The 17,523-nt window shown below is 39.3% G+C and overlaps 1 protein-coding gene across 1 annotated transcript in view; it reads right to left on the bottom strand.

Moving 5' to 3' along the window:
* GLG1 (golgi glycoprotein 1) overlaps positions 1 to 13,494 on the bottom strand; it is a 114,215-nt gene extending 100,721 nt beyond the window's left edge. The window contains exon 1 of the mRNA XM_079119648.1: positions 12,968 to 13,494. Coding sequence (XP_078975774.1) covers positions 12,968 to 13,468 — 501 coding nt within the window. The 5' untranslated portion in view covers positions 13,469 to 13,494. The remainder of the gene's footprint in view (positions 1 to 12,967) is intronic.
* Positions 13,495 to 17,523: the final 4,029 nt, after the last annotated feature.

Genomic DNA, 17,523 nt, shown 5'->3' with positions numbered 1-17,523 from the left:
TGGAATAGCAAAATGGGAGGAACCTGGGTCTCTGGAATCCAGGAGGCACACAATCTCCCACAACTTTTCCTGTTAAGTCACTGATATTTTGGGGTTATGGAAGTTAGTCTAGACCCAAATGATAATAAACTAAACAGAAATCTTGGTCCTGTATGTTGGTAAAAGGGTTTAGCTCAAAGTCAGTTGTAAGACAAATTGACCCTTTTGACACAAAATTATACCTGTATAGTTCTCATGCTAAAAGTAGCTTTCTCAAGGTTGGGCAAAGGAAAACAGATCTTAATTTTAAAAAAATTAAATATATATAAAAACGTGTACATACATGTTTATATATGAAATACTGTACAAAAATAAATTTTAAAAAATACAATGAAAAGTTTCCCACTCGTTCTCCAGTAGCCTGATTTCTTCTGTATCCTTCCAGCACATTCTAACACACACAAAAAGTAAATGCTTCTTTTCTTTTTTTTGGTGATGGTATTGGGGATTGAATCCAGGGCCTTGCAAATGGTATATAAGCACTCTACCACTGAGCTCCTATTTTTATTCTCCTTAATCTTCCGCCTTGATTACAAAAGATGATCTGTTACACTGTGTTATAACTTTACCTTCTCGTTTAATAACAGATCTTGAAGATCTTTCCACACATGACATAAACAGCTTCTTTTTCACAGCAATACAATTCATTGTATGGATGCACTATAATTTATTTAATCACTCCTTTACTGAAGAGTGTTGTTTCCAATTTTTTGCTATTACAAAAAATGTCTTCCATATTGGTCGTACTTCTTATATACAAATTTATCTGAATAAAATTTTAGAAATAGGACTACAGGGCATATATATATATATATACATATACATATACACATATGCATATGTATATATATGTACACACACATATGCATGTACATATTATACATTTTTATATATCCATGAACAACACATTTGTTTTGTTTTGCTTTTTTGGTACTGAGGATTAAACCCAGGGCCTTGCCCATTTTAGGCAAGTGGTCTACCGTGAAGCTACATCCCCAGCACCTATTTGCAATTTTAGTAATTCTTGCCAGGTGTGGCAGCACACACCTGTAATCCAGTAACTCAGGAAGTTGAGGCAGGAGGCTGGCAAGCTCAAGGCCAGTCTCAACAATTTAACAAGGCCCTAAGCAACTTACTGAAGAGTCCTGTCTCAAAATAAAATATAAAAAGGTCTAGGGATGTGGCTCGATGGCTAAGCACACCTGGGTTCAATCCTCCATGGCAACATAATAAATAAATAAATTGCTTCTTGCAGGCATGGTGGCACACACCTGTAATCCCAGCAACTTGCAAGGCTAAAGCAAGAGGATTTCAAGTTAGATGTCAGCCTGGACAACTTAAGATAACATAAGTGGGCTGGGAATATAGTTCAGTCAGTAGAGTGCTTGCCTAAAATGCCCAAGAACCTGGACCTGGGTTCATTCTCTAGCACCACCGGGGGAAAAAAAAAAAAGTAGAACATAAAATTTAAAAAGAATTGATGGTGTAGCTCTGTCTGCGAAGCCCTGGTTTTAAGCCCCTGTACCACAAAAGAAAAGAGAGAAAAGGAAAATTTTCCTCTGATTTCTTTCTGTCCCAATTTCTATTCCAGGTATACTTTGGCGGGGGAGGGAGTTTGGGGGGTACTGGGGATTGAACCCAGAGGCACTTAACCATTGAGCCACATCCCCAGTACTTTTTTTAAATTTTGAGACAGGGTCTTGCTAAATTGCTGAGGTTGGCAATTTAGCCAACTTGTGATCCTCCTGAGTCGGGATTATAGGCATGCACCACCACACCTGGCTCTATTTCAGCTATACTTTCAAATTGAAAGCAAAATATAGAATAGGATAAATTCTTGAAGCTTCTTATAATGATTAAAAAAAAAAAAAAAAAGATGACTGCCAGATATATTACAAGCTTTTATCTCTACCCAAAATAAACAGGTTGTAATAAACGTATCAGTCTTAGTGTGAAATTACAGAGTTCCAACTATTTCAAAACTATGCTGCCTAATTACCTCTAAAAGGTTGATATATTAAAAATATTTTGCAGTGTCCTTCATGTGTGACTAAGTTAATATTTATTCTCTAATATTATAGGCTGTTTCATAGGCCAGAGAAATCTTCCAACCTTAGTAATAAAAGAGCAAAAGTCCTTACATAACTACTTTCCCTCTGAAAAGTCATCTCTGCAAACATCAGTAATTTTTATATTTATCTGATTTTACACAGGTAAAACAATCAGTGTCCTCTCTTTCCCAGCTGATAAAACAGCTGCTTTTAGTCATTCCATTTTACAGAGGGAAGATCTGTTTTAAGTAATACCATCTTCAAAAGACAAAAACTTTTTTTTTTTTAATAAAATGAACCACTTTTTTTCCTCTTACATGTGAGAATGGAGTTTTCCCTTGATAGGCAGCATATTCCAAATGTAGACATCCTTTAGGCCAAAAGAACTAAAGAACACGTGGCAGAATGGAAATTCTTTATCCAGAGTATTTACCCTTTGAATTCATAATTTCAACATGTACATATTTAAAAATCTGGTAGACTCTACAAATGTTCTTGACCTTACTCCAAAGTTTTCTTGCAGGAGCCTTAGAAGGATTATAAAAAATGTGTGGAACATTATAGTTCATTTCACTTTTTCTCCTAAGTCAGTGAACAATTGAACAATTGTTCTGGAACAATTTAATCTGTAACAACAAAGAGGAAAGGAAAAGGAAAGACCATTTATAGATAAGAAAATTGAAGGTTTAAAAGATTAATCTGTCCAAGGCTAGAATTTGAATTCAGGGCTATAGCCCCAAAGCCCATTTGTGACACTGCTTTTCCTCTTATCACAAACTCCATATACTTAGGACCTTATCTTCTGTTCACTTCATATATAACAACATATACTCAATAGATCACACTAATTAACATACGGCAGATCTTGTTCATTATTAAAACTTTCTATTACCTCCTCTCTCCATCCTTAAAATAATTTTCCACTTAATGTTGTTTTGCACACTACAAAGCTCTAGCCAATGTAAGAACTTTGGGAATTCTGCTAAGCAATCTGCAGGCTGACTTTTTAGTTTTGTTTTTTGTGGTGCTGGGGATTGAACCCAGGGCCTTGCACATGCCAGGCAAGTGATCTAACCCTGAGCTACACTTGGGCCTTACTTTCTAGTTCAGAAACTTAAATTACAAATGAAACCTTCCTAGGTATAAGTGCATTCTCTGAACTCATTTTATTTTGATTTCATTCTTTTTTCTACTTGCATTTGAATTGATTTAGAACTTATATTCTTGCATTCAACAGAAATAGGAAAATTTTAAAAAGAAGACAAATAAGGCTGGGATAAGCTTAGTAGTAAGAGCTTGCCTAGCATGCTCAGGGTCCTGGAATCAATCCCCAACACAAGAAAAAAAAAAAAAAAAAGGAGCCAGGCGTGGCAGTACACGCCTGTAAGCCCAGAAATTTAGGAGACTGAGGCAGGAGAGGATCTCAAATTCAAGGCCACCCCGGGCAATTTTGTGAGACCCTGTCTCAAAATAAAAAATGAAAAGGGCTGGGGATGTAGCTCAATGGTAGAGCACCCCTGGTTCAATCCTAAGATAAAAAAAAAAAAAAAAAAAAGAGAGAGAGAGAAAGAGAGAGAAGGTAAGGAAAAATAAGATCATAAAATGAAAACAAATTTATAGCTACATTCTCCTGTTAATTTTTCTCATGTATCATTTCACTTCACTGTTTATCTTGTTTACAATTTTAAACAGAAAGCATTTTTTTTTATAGGAACACAAAAATATTTTAAGAGTCTGTTCTATTTTACAAGGGTACAGTTCCAAGAATTTAGGTCAGCCCCCATTTTCACTGATTGCCCTGATAAAGAGTTACAAGTGCTATTCAAATCTTCAGTGAAAGAATTTACAGGTACTGTAAATACCACACATTCCATCTAACTCTTTCTGACTTCAGTAAAATTATTAAAGCTGAATGAAAACAGATGCTTGGTTCTTTTCATTCATTGTTTTTAGATTCCAGTCCACACTTCTTGTTTCTCCACACTCTATTTTAACACAGATAAGAGTACTAGCGAAGCTCTGAGGGTCATCACTTGAGATTGTTCCTTAAGTTTCAAATTTATCTAACTCAACCTAAGAGCGCCAAAGGAATCACTTACTGGCTTCCAGTTCTATCAGAGTATTGTTCCTCTCAAGTTGAAGAATTTAAATCACCCCTTGCAGTTCATAGATTAGGTATGCTGAATATGTGATCCATCCATTAATAAGATTAAGAGGCATTTAAAAGTGGCTAAATTAAGAACTTTATTATATGAACCACAGACTTAAGAATGAAAAACTGGGCAGAGCTTTTTTTCTGATCCTTCCAATTGTGTCCTCTACATATACCCATAGCTTTAATTTAGCCCTCTCAACAGCACTTACTACTTTATAACTTATAGTATGGTTTTTAGTAAAGTATCCTTTTCTTCAAGACAGTTTTGCCCAATAGAAGTAGAATGTGAGAAACTTGTAATTTTGTTTTCTAGTAATCATTTTTTTTTTTAATTTATGTTAATAATGTCTTAGCTGGGCATGGTGACACATTCTTGTAATCTCAGCTACTATGGGGGCTGAGGCAGGAGAACAGAAATTCAAGGGACACATCAGCAACTTAGGAAGCTCTTATCTTAAAGTAAAAAATAAAAAGGACTGGAATGTAGATGGGTGGTAAAAAATACGAAACTATTTTAATATATCCAAAATATCTAAATTATTTAAACATGTAATCAATATAAAAGTTGATATTATTTTCATTATTTTGCACTAAGTCTTCTAAATCAAGTGTGTATCTTATATTTACAACACATATCAATTGAAACTAGCCTTGTTTCAGTTGCTCAATAGCTACAAATGCCTGGTGACTGCCACACCAGATAGGACAGTCCGAGATTATAAATGCCATAGGCTTAGAAGAAGGGATGATGAAGGCTCTCTTACAGTTGGACTGATTTGCTTGAGGCAAGGTACTTAGCCTTAGTTTCCTCATTTAAAAAAATAATAAACCGGGCACAGTGGTACACACATATAATCCCAGAGATAAGGATCACAAATTGGAGGTCAGCCTCAGGAATCTAGCAAGACACTTAGCAACTCAGCAAAACCCTGTCTCAAAATAAAAAAATAAAAAGGACTAGGTATTTAGCTAAGTGATAAAGTGCCCCTGGGTTCAATTCCCAGTAAACAAAACAAAGTAAAAAAAAGTAATAATAAGGGATGTAGCTCAGTGGTAGAGAGCTTGTCATGTGTGCAAGACCCTGGTTTTAGTCCTTATTACTAGAAAAAATAATGATGATGATTATGATATATTAATTCCAGTTACTCTGGAAGCTAAGGCAGGAAGATCACAAATTCACAGCTAGCCTGGGCAACTTAACAAGACCCTGTCAAAATAAAACCTTAAAAAAGAGCTGGGTATGTATTTCAGTGGTAGAGTGTTGCCTAGCATGAGGGAAACCCCTGGGTTCAATCCCTAGTACTACTACTATTACTGCTACTGCTACTACTGATAGGAGCAGTAATAATAATACATCTCTCACAGGATTAAATGAGCTCATACCTAGATCTCATCTAGCCCCTTAGGACAGGGCACACAGAAAACCCTCAATAAATACTACTTATTGCCAGGCAGTGGCACACACCTGTAAATCCAGCAGCTTTGGAGCTGAGGCAGGAGGATGGCGAGTTCAAAGTCAGACTCAGAAATTAAGCGAGGCCCTAAGAAACTCATTGAGACCCGTCTCTAAATAAAACATAGAAAAAGGGCTGGAGCTATGGCTCAGTGGTTAAGCACCCCTGGGTTCAATCCCTGGTACCAACAAAACAAAAAACAAAAAAACTACATATTATCATTATCTATATCCTCCAACATTGAGCAGGGTCTTGCACATAGAATTCAATGTTTGCTAATGAAGAAAAATTAATTTGAAAAAGAGTCTATAGGTCATTTCAATTGCTTCTTTTCAAAATACATAAATATATAAAGAGCAGATTTTAAAATTATTGCTGACTAAATTTGTTTTGAACACATTAGGAGAAATGTACAAAAGAAATGTGGCACCTCCTCTAGGACTGTTCAAGTATTTTATTTCCTTTTACAGAATAATGAATTATTAAATAACTATATGCTATAAAGCACTCTCATCAAAAAACTTCTTAAAAAGTATTAGCTGTAAATGACAATGCTACTTGAGAGGTAATTCTCAATTATCTTCAGGAATATTTTTATTTAGGGCTAAGATAAAAATTCATCCCATTTCTGGGCTTTTCTTGGAGAACCAGCCAGTGGTAGACATCAGACCCTTTATAACCTGAACTCTGAAAAAAATCTCCATTTCAGTTGGATTGGCTCCCTTAAATCTTCAAAGCACCTCCCTTTTGCACCTGTGTGTATGACTCTCTTGCACATGTTTTCCCACAGATCACAAAACCATGAAGCACCGGAATCAGAAGAATCTTAAGAAAAAATCAGACTCAGTGCTTTCCAAAACATGTGCCATGGAGCTGAAGAAATAGCTCCTTATGGAGAGCGATTGCCTAGCATGCGGAAGGACTGCAGTTTGAATCCCTTGGGGGGAGGGGGGATGTGCCATTCATGGTATGCAAGATGATGATTTCAGGTGGTATACCATTGGTATTGTACATTTGAATGGTCACATATTTTATTTAATATAGATTAGAAAAGTAAAATCAGCACGCAAAATTCTTGGAATTCACATGTATTATCACTCAGAGAAGAACTAAAGAACACAGTCTTTACTTAGAGGAAAAAAACAGTAGGTATGATTTTTAAGCCAGCAGTAGCAGATCTGGGTTCCACCCAGATCTAAACTCTAATTTCGTGCTTGTGCTCATTTCTCTGCCCTAAAAGTATTGTTTAGATGACATCAAGAGATAAACACTTGTATAACTGCTTCTCAATTACAATCTCATTTATCAAAGCAACTGTAAGCAATAGTGGTATCTTAAAGTACTAGTGTTCTTTGACAATGATAGGTGTATAATAGGAAATCAATAATGACTTGACTATGTGGTTAGACTGCTTCTAGTCACAGAAGAGTTAGCAGAGGAGGAAATTCCATATAGGCTCAAACAAAATCATTATATACTAAAGTCAAACAATGTTTAAATTAATTGCTGTTTGTATTACTCATATGACTATTTCCCTGTATAAAGGAATAGGTAATCAAGAGATAGCACACATACGAATCTGCTCAGCTTTACAAGGTGGCTCACAGATTTATATTGAGACTGATATATTCAGAGAAAGTTCTTAGAAATTCAGAAGAAATATTTCATGATGTGATTGTATGCAAAAAATAACCCTTTGGTTCTGGTTTTAAGTCTTATCACAAACACACATTGAAGTATTGATGGGCAAAATGACACAGTATCTTGGATGTTTTAAAATATGTAACATCAATCCTATGCCCCAAAATATACAGGAAATAAACTCATGTAGATTAGATAACAAAGATCTTAGAAATAGCACAATTAGCTGAAATTCTTATTTAACACATGAAGAAACTGAGACTTACAGAGTGGTAAAATGACTTGCCTCAGCAGCTCAGTAGGCTGATGCAGGAGGATCTGAAGTTCAAAGCCAGCCTCAGCAATTCAGAAAGGCCCTAAGCAACTCAGTGAGATTCTGTCTCTAACTACAACATAAAAAAGGAGGAATACAGTTCATTGTTTAACTGCTTCCAGGTTCAATCCCTGGTTCCAAAAACAAAAACAAAAACAAAAAAACTTTTGCCTATCATCATCATACAATTAATTGATGGCAGTTCCAGTTGCTTTTTGTGTTGAACATGTATCCGGTTTAAATAGCAGGAACACATAACTAAACTCTTCTATTGCACTACAACCAATCCTGCTTCAGGAGGACTGGGATTTGAAATTCTTTTCATTAAGCAGAAATTTTGTTCATGATGGACTCATGCAATTCAATTAGCTTTGTCTGATAATACTGGTCTGTATACCTGAGAAATCTATAATACTTGAATGCACAGGAGCTGTTGTTACTCAATGTTTTTAACAAAAGGAAGGAAAAAGAATTCTAGTTCCAGATGACTCTTTTCATTTATTCTGTGCCCATTTGTAAAAAAAAAAAAAAATTCAGTCTTCCTTTCTTTTTCTTTTCTTTTTGACATGGGTCCCACTAAGCTAACTAGGCTTATCTTGAATTTGTGGGCTTAAGACCTGCCTCTTCCTGCCTCAGCCACCAGAGTAGCTGGGACTTTAGACAGGCTTGTGCCATCACATCTGGCTTAGAGTATGGTCTTTAAGTCAAAAAAGGACTTGCTGAACAACAGCTTCACCAATTACAATATAATGTAGGAAAGTTACTTTATCTTTCTGAGCCTATTTCTCATCTAAATTAATATGACTATCCAGTCTAGTATGGTGGTGCACACCTGTAATCCTAGCCACTTGGGAGCCTGAGGCAGAAGAATCACAAGTTCAAGGCCACTTTAGGCAAATAAGTGAGACCCTATCTCAAAATAAAAAAGGGGCTGGGGATGTAACAGAATGGTAGAGCACTCTGGGTTCAATCTTAAGGAAGAAAGGAAGAGAGACCACTATCAACCTCGCAGAACTATCCAGGGTATTAAATGAAATAATAAAGATAGTGTGATCCACTATCTCAGGTATAAAGTTAAGTGAAAGGTTAAAAACATCTGAGTTCGAAAGTAAATTTATGGTTTGTAATGTTGAAATGTTAATTCCTGTTCAATACATAGAACAGTCCATCTTGGGCTGGGGATATAGCTCAGTTGGTAGAATGCTTGCCTCACATGCACAAGGCCCTGGGTTCAATCCCCAGCACCACACACACACACACACACACACACACACACACACACACAAACAGTCCATGTTCATCTTAAATATTTACAAAACATTAATTCTGAGTAGCTTTACAAGGTGGCTTGTAAAAATTTATATTGAGACCAACAGATCCAGAATAAAGTACTTAGAAATTCAGAAGAAATATTTCATGATATGGTTATATTCAAAAAATAACCCTTCAGTCTGGTTTTAAGTCTTTATCATAGACATACATTGAAGTATTTATGGGAAAAATGACATAGTTTCTGGGATTTATTTTAAAATATAAGTCCCCCAACCCTATGACTCACAGAGAGGGATATAAGTTGGGCAGTATATACCCATGCGTACCCATGCTCACACACACACCAAAAAATAGAAACAAAAAGAAGAGAACTACTCTGCACTACCACTACTGCCATTTCATCTATTATTTAAGAGTGGCCCTATTGAGTACACTAGGCCTTTTTAAAAGCATGACTCATCTGAGGGTGTTAAAAAAAAAAGAATGCCCCATGTAACACATATCTTCAAAATAATGGCCAAAATGCCAGAGAAAAAGTTGTGAACTAATCTATAGCAATATGCATTTTTACTACACAGATTTTCAATTTGTTTATGTATGTTGTGCTAGACAAAGTTTCAGGTGAAATTACTTAAAGCTAACTATACTTTCAACTAACTAAAGTGATTAAATAAATAACTTTGAGCCACACTAAAAAACCTTAAAATATTTGAACTTAAGGGGCTCAGGGGGTATTTCAGCGGTAGAGTATGTGCTTAGCAGCACCCAAAAATGGATGAAAAAATATTTTGAACTTAAGACTTAACCTAACACCATATACCCACATGTTGCTTCTAATTAAAATGTTTAGTAAACTGCATTTTAAATATTCACATCTTCAACCCTTTCATAATTCTAATAGAAAAATAGAGAACAATCTTCCTTGAACTTGTATCCAAAGGAATTAAAAAGCACATATATGTCTATTTCCTTATCCAATAGTCCTACTTACTGAACAGCAAGTAAAAACATTCCAGTCAACTAGCGGCTTGGAAGGCTGATGCAGGAGGATAGAAAGTTCAAAGCCAGCCTCAGCAATTTAGCAAGGCCCTAAGCAACTTAGTGAGACTCTGTTTCAAAATAAAAAATAAGAAGGGCTGGGAGATATGGCTCAGTGGTTAAGAGGCCCTGGGTTCTATCCCCAGGAACAAAAAAAAAATCCCAGAAAATAATTCCATACCTTTCTCTTCAAATGTGCCTAGTTTACTTTTAAAATGTGCTCTTTCAAACACACATAAATTGGATTTAATCAATTCTTAAACTAAATGGAAATAAATTTCCTTTTGCTTTCTTTAGTAACTCTACCGCTTGAAGGATATACACAGGATTCATGATGGTACTCTTTCAATATTTCTGTGTATAAAATGAAAGGAAAATTCATTAAATTAGAAATTTGGCTCCTTCACTCCCACAAAAATAGCCCATCTCCAATTTGCATGACATATTTCTTCCTCTGGAGCATAAAACCACATCCATTAGTTTACTCATCCTCAATCGGTCGACAGTGTTTCCTGATCCCAGCACTGAATTAGGTAGTCTGGAAAGTTACAAAGAAAACACAGGATCTCAGAGTTTATATATATTATACCCACAAAGGAAGAAAAATATACTTATTAAAATATCCTTGCTGGAAATCTTAAAGTCAAAATTTAGAGCTCGCACTAAATTTTCAGGCCAGTATAATTGTCTTTATACCAACAAGTGAAAGAAAAATAGTACCTACTAAATTAAGCAGACAGGGGGCTGGAGATATAGCTCAGTTGGTAGAGTGCTTGCCTCTCATGCACAAGGCCCTGGGTTCAATCCCCAGCACCACAAAAAATAAATAAATTAATTAAGCAGACATCAAAATTAGACAAATCTAAGTAATGTGTGGATGATCCATGCCTCTACACACTTCTACATGCATGACAAAGGACCACTCACTGTTCCTATAAGTGGTGGTTTCCATATGGCCATAATGTACTCAAAGAGACATGAACCCCTTAAATGGGCTCCTTTTTGCCACTTTCCCTAAAAACATCCTGTTTCTGCCACAACCCACTAAAAATGTGGTTGGTTCCCAATATAAGGATCCCAGTTTGAGGAACCTATACCTATTATCTACTCTCAAAGTCCAAATAGAAGCACTCCAACTCAGGAGATTGAGGCAAAAGAATCACAAATTCAAAGACAGCCTGGGAAATTTAGTCAGAATCTGTCTTTAAAAAATAATAATAAAAGACTGAGGGTGTGGCTCAATACTCAATACCAGGTAGAGGGGCTCGGGGTTCAATACCCAATACCACAAAACAAAAGAAATCAAGAATCTTAGCTGAATCTACTACAGGAACAGCTGTAAAATAAAAGAATAATTGTCCCTCTAATTTCAAGCTATAGATGAGAAGTCATGTAAGATTCCATATTTCTGGTGGTTCTGGAGACTGTTTCCTGATTATATATATGCCTTCTCTTTTTTTGGTACTGGGAATTGAATCCAGGAGTGCTCTACCACTGAACTACATCTCCAGCCCCTTTTCATTTTTAATTCTGAGGCAGGGTCTCACTAAGCTGTTGCTCAAGGCCTGACTAAAATGCTGAAGCTGCCTGGAACTTGATATCCTTCTGCCTCAGCCTCCCAAATTGCTGGGATTACAGCCATGCCATTACACCCAGTTATTTATGTGTTTTCATCTTCTGAATTACTTTTATATATAACACTAGAGCAGATAGCATAATGGTAAAAAGGAGGAAATTGTCAAGGGTATCAAATTTCTACAAACCAGTCATCTTTCCCAGGACTACTGCCTTAGACAATTCTAATGATACAATATCACAAATGAAACAGTATCAATCAGCAGCTTCATTCTACTTGCCAAACTTTGAAACAAATTCTATATACCTACTTTGAAAAAAGTATTCCTCAGTTCCCAGTACCAAAAAAAATTTTTTTTTCTACCAGATTGGCTCCCAACCTTTAACAGAGAATTGTAAAATTATGCACTTATAACTGTACCATTAAATCTATAGAAAAATTATCAATGTCTCTTAACTGAATCACATTAAGCAACATCAAAGCTAGATCCAATTAAGAGGTACTATTAAAATTATATTCAAAACGGGCACGGTGGTGCAGGTCTATAATCCCAACTAATTGGAAGGCTGAGGCATGAGGATCACAAGTTCGAGGCCAGCCTCAGCAACCAAGTGAGGTCTTAAGCAACTTAGCAAGAGCCTGTCTCAAAAAATAAAAACGTCGGGGGATGTAGCTCAGTGATAAAGTGAGAGAGAGGTGGGGGAGGGGGAGAGAGAGGGAAGAATTACATTCAGACCTCAAAAGGCCCAATCACAAACATTTATAACAGCTTCAAATGCTGCCCCAACTTTTTAAGCTTCAGGGTTCCTAGTCACCTGGCAAAATAGCTCTACAAATTGACCAAAGAATTGAAGAGTAAAAAGCAGACATTAGTTTTAGCACCAAGTATATACTACGAATTTGCAAATTACAAAAGAATAGGGTAAAGACAGTAAATTCTGCTGTTGACTGCACAAGAACCCGTGTTACCTAACGAAACATTACCTACTGCTTATAAAGCAGATCGGTCTTTTAACAACTTAAGTACGCCAACCATTTTTAATATTTAAATAGATTGTTACAAATTGTCCAGATCGAAACTGATGGCAAAATCCTAAACTGGCTTTCAGCGAAGAGCCACTCTGCATAGATGATCACACAAAAGACAGGAGCAAACAGAAACACGCTCTGGGCCTTCGCGAATTGCGGCCAGGAGCCGAGGTCTTCGGCCCAGACCCCTCAACGAGGAAAGAAGGAATGAAGGACGGGGAAGGAAGAGGTGGGGGTGGGGTCCACTTCCCTGAAAGCGCCAGGGAGTGAGAGGCAGGGAGGGAAAGGAGCGAGTGCAGCACTAGAGAAGCAGCAGACCGGCATCAGCGGCTTTCAGGCCGGCTACACCCTTGCGCCCGCACCAGGCCTGTCCCTCCCAGCCCGGTTCCGCCTCCTCACCTCCCTCACGTCCTGCAGGCATTCAAGCACCGCCAGGTTGTTGCTCCAGGTGTGCTTGGGGCACACTCGGGTCACATCCTCCCTGCAGGACTCTTCCTCCGCCAGTTTCCAGCCCCCGCCAGGCCCGCCGGGCCCCGCTCCGCCCCGGCGGGCTGGAGGCCCACCCGCGGGGAAAGGAGGCTGCGGCGGCTGAGGCTGCTGCTGCTGCTGCTGCTGCTGCTGCTGCTGCTGTTGCTGTTGCTGCTGTTGTTGCTGCTGTTGCTGCTGCTGCTGCTGCTGCTGCTGGAGCTGCGATGACTGAGGCAACTGGGGCAGTTGCTGCCCCGCCGGGCCGCCACCTGCAGCCTGCCCTACGAAAGGCACAAAGTTGGCCGCCAGGCCCTGGCCTTGGTTGTGGCCGCCCGGGCCAGCGAGTTTCTCGGCCCCGGCCGCCGCTAGCAGCAGCAGCTGCAGCGCCGCCGACAAGCGGAACATCCTCCGTACACGTCCACACGCCGCCATCTTGGGTCCGCGGCGAGCTCGACGCACTCGCCGGCGCCGCGTATTTAAATGAGAGGCGGAGCCTCCGGCGTGGGCCGGCGTGGCCCCACCGAGCCCCTCCCCGGCCGGCTCTGACCCGCGACCCCGGAGCTGGGCGCCTGAGGGGCTCGAGCTTCACGTAGCCCACGCCCTGGACCTAGCGGGCCGAAAGCGGCGCGCCTTACCCGGAGAGGAGCTGGGGCTTTTTGGAAAGCCTGGCTAGGGGCGACACGGTCTGCTTTCCTTCGTTGTCGTCACAGAAAAGTATCAAAGGATTTGGGGTTGCCACAACCAAGATGGCTGGTGGAATACGTCGCTGGTTCAATGACTTGGGAAAAAGAAAAACTTTATGTGTGTACAGGTAAACTTTACACGACCAGGTGTGTTCCAGATTCTAAGAACTTATTGACTCTGTGCCTCCTTCCTTCCACCTGCCTCAAAATTCTTTCTTACCCAGAGGGAAAGGCAGCATTGAATAAGGGTTCTGAGCACAGGTCAGACAATCCTTGCTCTTTGGCAGACTAGGTCAGAGGTCAAATGTAAGGTAAAATTGTGAAAATTAGAGATAAAAACAAGGAAGGCGCCTAACAGACTTTAAGGAACTCCAAAAGTTATAGCCAGTATCATTAATAAACAGTGAAGCCTGGCGCGGTCGTGCACACCTGTAATTTCAGTGACTCGGAAGGCTGAGGCAGGAGGATTGCGAATTCAAAACCAGCCTCAGCATCTTGGCCATATGCAACTCAGCTAGACCTTGTCTCTAAATTAAAAAATAATAATAATAAATGATGGGGATGTGGAAGTGTGTGTGGCTCAATGGTTTAAACGCCCTTGGGTTCAATCCCCAAAACAAAACAAAAAAAAAAAAAAAAAAAAGAAGAAGAAGAAGAAAACAATGAAGCCCTTTGAAGTCTTGATTCTACCCAGAACTTAAACTCATATTTAAAGGATGAAAAGAAAATAAGAAAACAGGCCTTTCAGGACTCAGGTTAAGTATGTGTCAGCAGCTATTTTGTATGCTGTTCTGTATGCAGCATCTTCAGCAGCACTTTAGGCACCCCACCCTAGTATCTCCTCCTCTTTAGGAGAGATATCTTCCCAATCCAGATATCTTCTTTGGGTCTTTTCAGCCATGCATCAGAACCTGGGTTAGGCTCTAAATCACCCAAGGAATGGGACAGAGATGTTAACAGTTCTGAACTAAACTGAATTAAAAAGAGCTTCCCAGGATGAACTCTGCGAGCCTATAGACAACCTCTGACCAGAATCCCTGGATCTTCCCAGCTCCCTCCTGCACTTTTATCCCATTCTGCCATTATAGGATGTTGGGGAATGAGGGCATCCTGGGACATGTAATCCCTGCTGAACGTCATGTTAAAAATACAGTTTCTGTTGTTCTGACCTATGAATGGGCAGTTGGGACTAGATCAGATATAACTGGACCTAACAATTCAGGCAGGGGGCTTTAGGACCAAGAAAGGAGCCCTTGAGACAGAATATGAAGTGGGTACAAATTGCCCACTGTAGCTAACCCCAAGCTTATATCTCTAGGAATGAAAGCATGTTGGCATCTCCACCAGCACTCACCCTTGCTACAGTAACAAAATGATCCCAAGGCTGCTGCCAACCATGACCATTGACCAACCCAGGGTGGACCAGGTAAATGTACATGTTCATTAGCAGACTCATGGCATAGATAAGTCTCAGTTATGCAAGCCAGAGACATCACTGGAAGTCCTTGAGGAATCACTGAGGGCAATTAACTTTCAATGCTGGGTCTGCATATGTACTCAACTAACAAGTGGGGGATTTTTTTTTTTTTGGTAGGGGTATTGAACCCAGGGGAACTTAACCACTGAGCCACATCCCCAGCCCTTTTTTATATTTTATTCGGAGACAGGGTCTTGCTGATTTGCTTAAGGCCTTGCTAAATTGCTGAGGCTAACTTTGAACTCGTGATCCTCCTGCCTCAACCTCCCAAGCCACTGGGATTAGAGGCGTGTGCCACCATGCCTGGCTAGTGGGAGATTATTTTAAGCTAGTTTAAAGTTAGAAACTGTCTGTTCAGAGAAGCCAGCAGTTGCCTATCTTTTATCATGCACTGAGGAAACCCTATACCTAGCCACAGATTCCTTCTGGAGATAGGAAGGAAGTAAAAACCGATCTTGAAATCACAGTGCCCAAGCAGCAAGAAACAGAAATCTGGGAACTTGGCCAGTTTGGGCTGTGTCAGGCTAATCAAGATTTTACAGAAGGCACAGGATCCCTGAACCAGTGGAAAGATAAAGGAGATACGGATAGTTCACTAGGGGCTGGGGTTGTGGCTCAATGGTAGGGTGCTCACCTAGCATGTGTGAGGCACTGGGTTTGATTCTCAGCACCACATTAAAAACAAACCAGCAAAGTAAAGGCATTGTGTCCATCTTTAATTAAAACTTTTTTTAAAAAAAGATTCACTTAATTCAGTTCTCCTGGCCTAATTGACCCCCCCCCCTTACAGGGGACAGAACCCAGGACCTCTTGCACCACAACTAGTGTTCTAAGTGCTCTACCATAGCATACTCACAGACTCATCCACCCCATTTTATTTATTTAATTTTATTTTGAGATAGGGACTTGCTGAGTTGCCCTGGCTGGCCTTGAATTTGCAATCCTGCTGCCTCAGCTTCCCCAGTAGCTGGGATTATAGGCATGTACCACCACATTCAGTTCTAATTGACTTTTCAATATAAATATACTACTTCCAGGGCTTGGGTGTAGATCAGTGGTATAGTGCTTCCCTAGCATGCTAACGGCCCTGAATTCCATCCTCAGCACCTGGAAATTTTTTTTTTTTATTTTAATTTTATTTTTATTGTAAACAAATGGGATACATGTTGTTTCTGTACGTGAAGTAACAGCATACCATTTGCGTAATCATACATTTACATAGGGTAATGATGTTTGATTCATTCTGTTATTTTTGGAAAACATTTTTTTGAAAAAAAAAAAAAAATAGGAAGCCACACACATTGGCAGGTTCCTATAATCCCAGCAACTCAGGAAACTGAAGCAGGAGAATTGCAAGTTCAAGGCTAGCCTGGGCAATTTAGTGAGAACCTGTCTTGAAAAATAAAAAGGACTGTGGACGTGGCTCTGTGGTAGAGCACCTCTGGGTTTGTCACAGAAGAGATATATCCGGAGAAGGGTCCAAGGGGTTCCCAGAAGAGAAGGGAAACTCAACTCAGGACCAGCAGGGTTCTTGGCATACATGAAGGATAAGAATTTCAGCATAAGCCAGACAAAGACTTTAGGAAGGTAGATACACATTCAAGGGAGACTGTGGGCTGTCTTGAGAGTGAGAAGCAGCTGGGTCCAACATTTATGGAAGGGCTGTATCAGGGGCCAGAGTGGAGGTGGATCCAGGGTGGAGCTGCACAATTTCCAGGCCAGTTTTTTCTGCACTTGCATATTTCCCTCATTGTACAAGAGCATGGGCCAAGGGCATGTCATTTAAGATTTACAACTATGCTTTCTACATCTCAGGGGCTTGGTGTTTCCTTTAAGATTCAGTATTTCTCTCTCTAGCCTAAATCCCTATCTCAGGTTTAATCCCCAGTATCACAGAAAGGAAGAAAGAAAGAAAAAAAAAAGTATTTCTTCTTCTGGGGCTGGGAGTGTACTTCAGTGGTAAAGTATGTGCTTAGCATATGTAAGACCTGGGTTCAATCCCTAGCACTAAAAAATAAAATATACTATCTCTATCAAAAACAAGGAATTTATTTTACACTTTATTGTACTCTTTTGTTTCTGGATCCACACTTCCTCAATACATTCATTTAATAGGTATATATTAAGTATATATTGAACTATTTTTTTCTTTTTTTTTTTTTATGGTAAGGATCAAACGGAGAGCCTTGCATACACAAGGCAAGCACTCTACCTCTGAGCTACATCTCCAGCCTTACCACAGATTTTTTCTTTCTTTTCTATTTTTATATTAGGAATTAAGTCAAGAGGTGCTTTTAACACTGTCTGAACTACATCCCTCACCCTTT

This window comes from Sciurus vulgaris, assembly GCF_902686455.1.
Source record: "Sciurus vulgaris genome assembly, chromosome: 17".
Taxonomy (NCBI): domain Eukaryota; kingdom Metazoa; phylum Chordata; class Mammalia; order Rodentia; family Sciuridae; genus Sciurus; species Sciurus vulgaris.
Note: the sequence above shows the minus strand (reverse complement) of the source record. Positions and strands in the feature narration are given on the sequence as shown.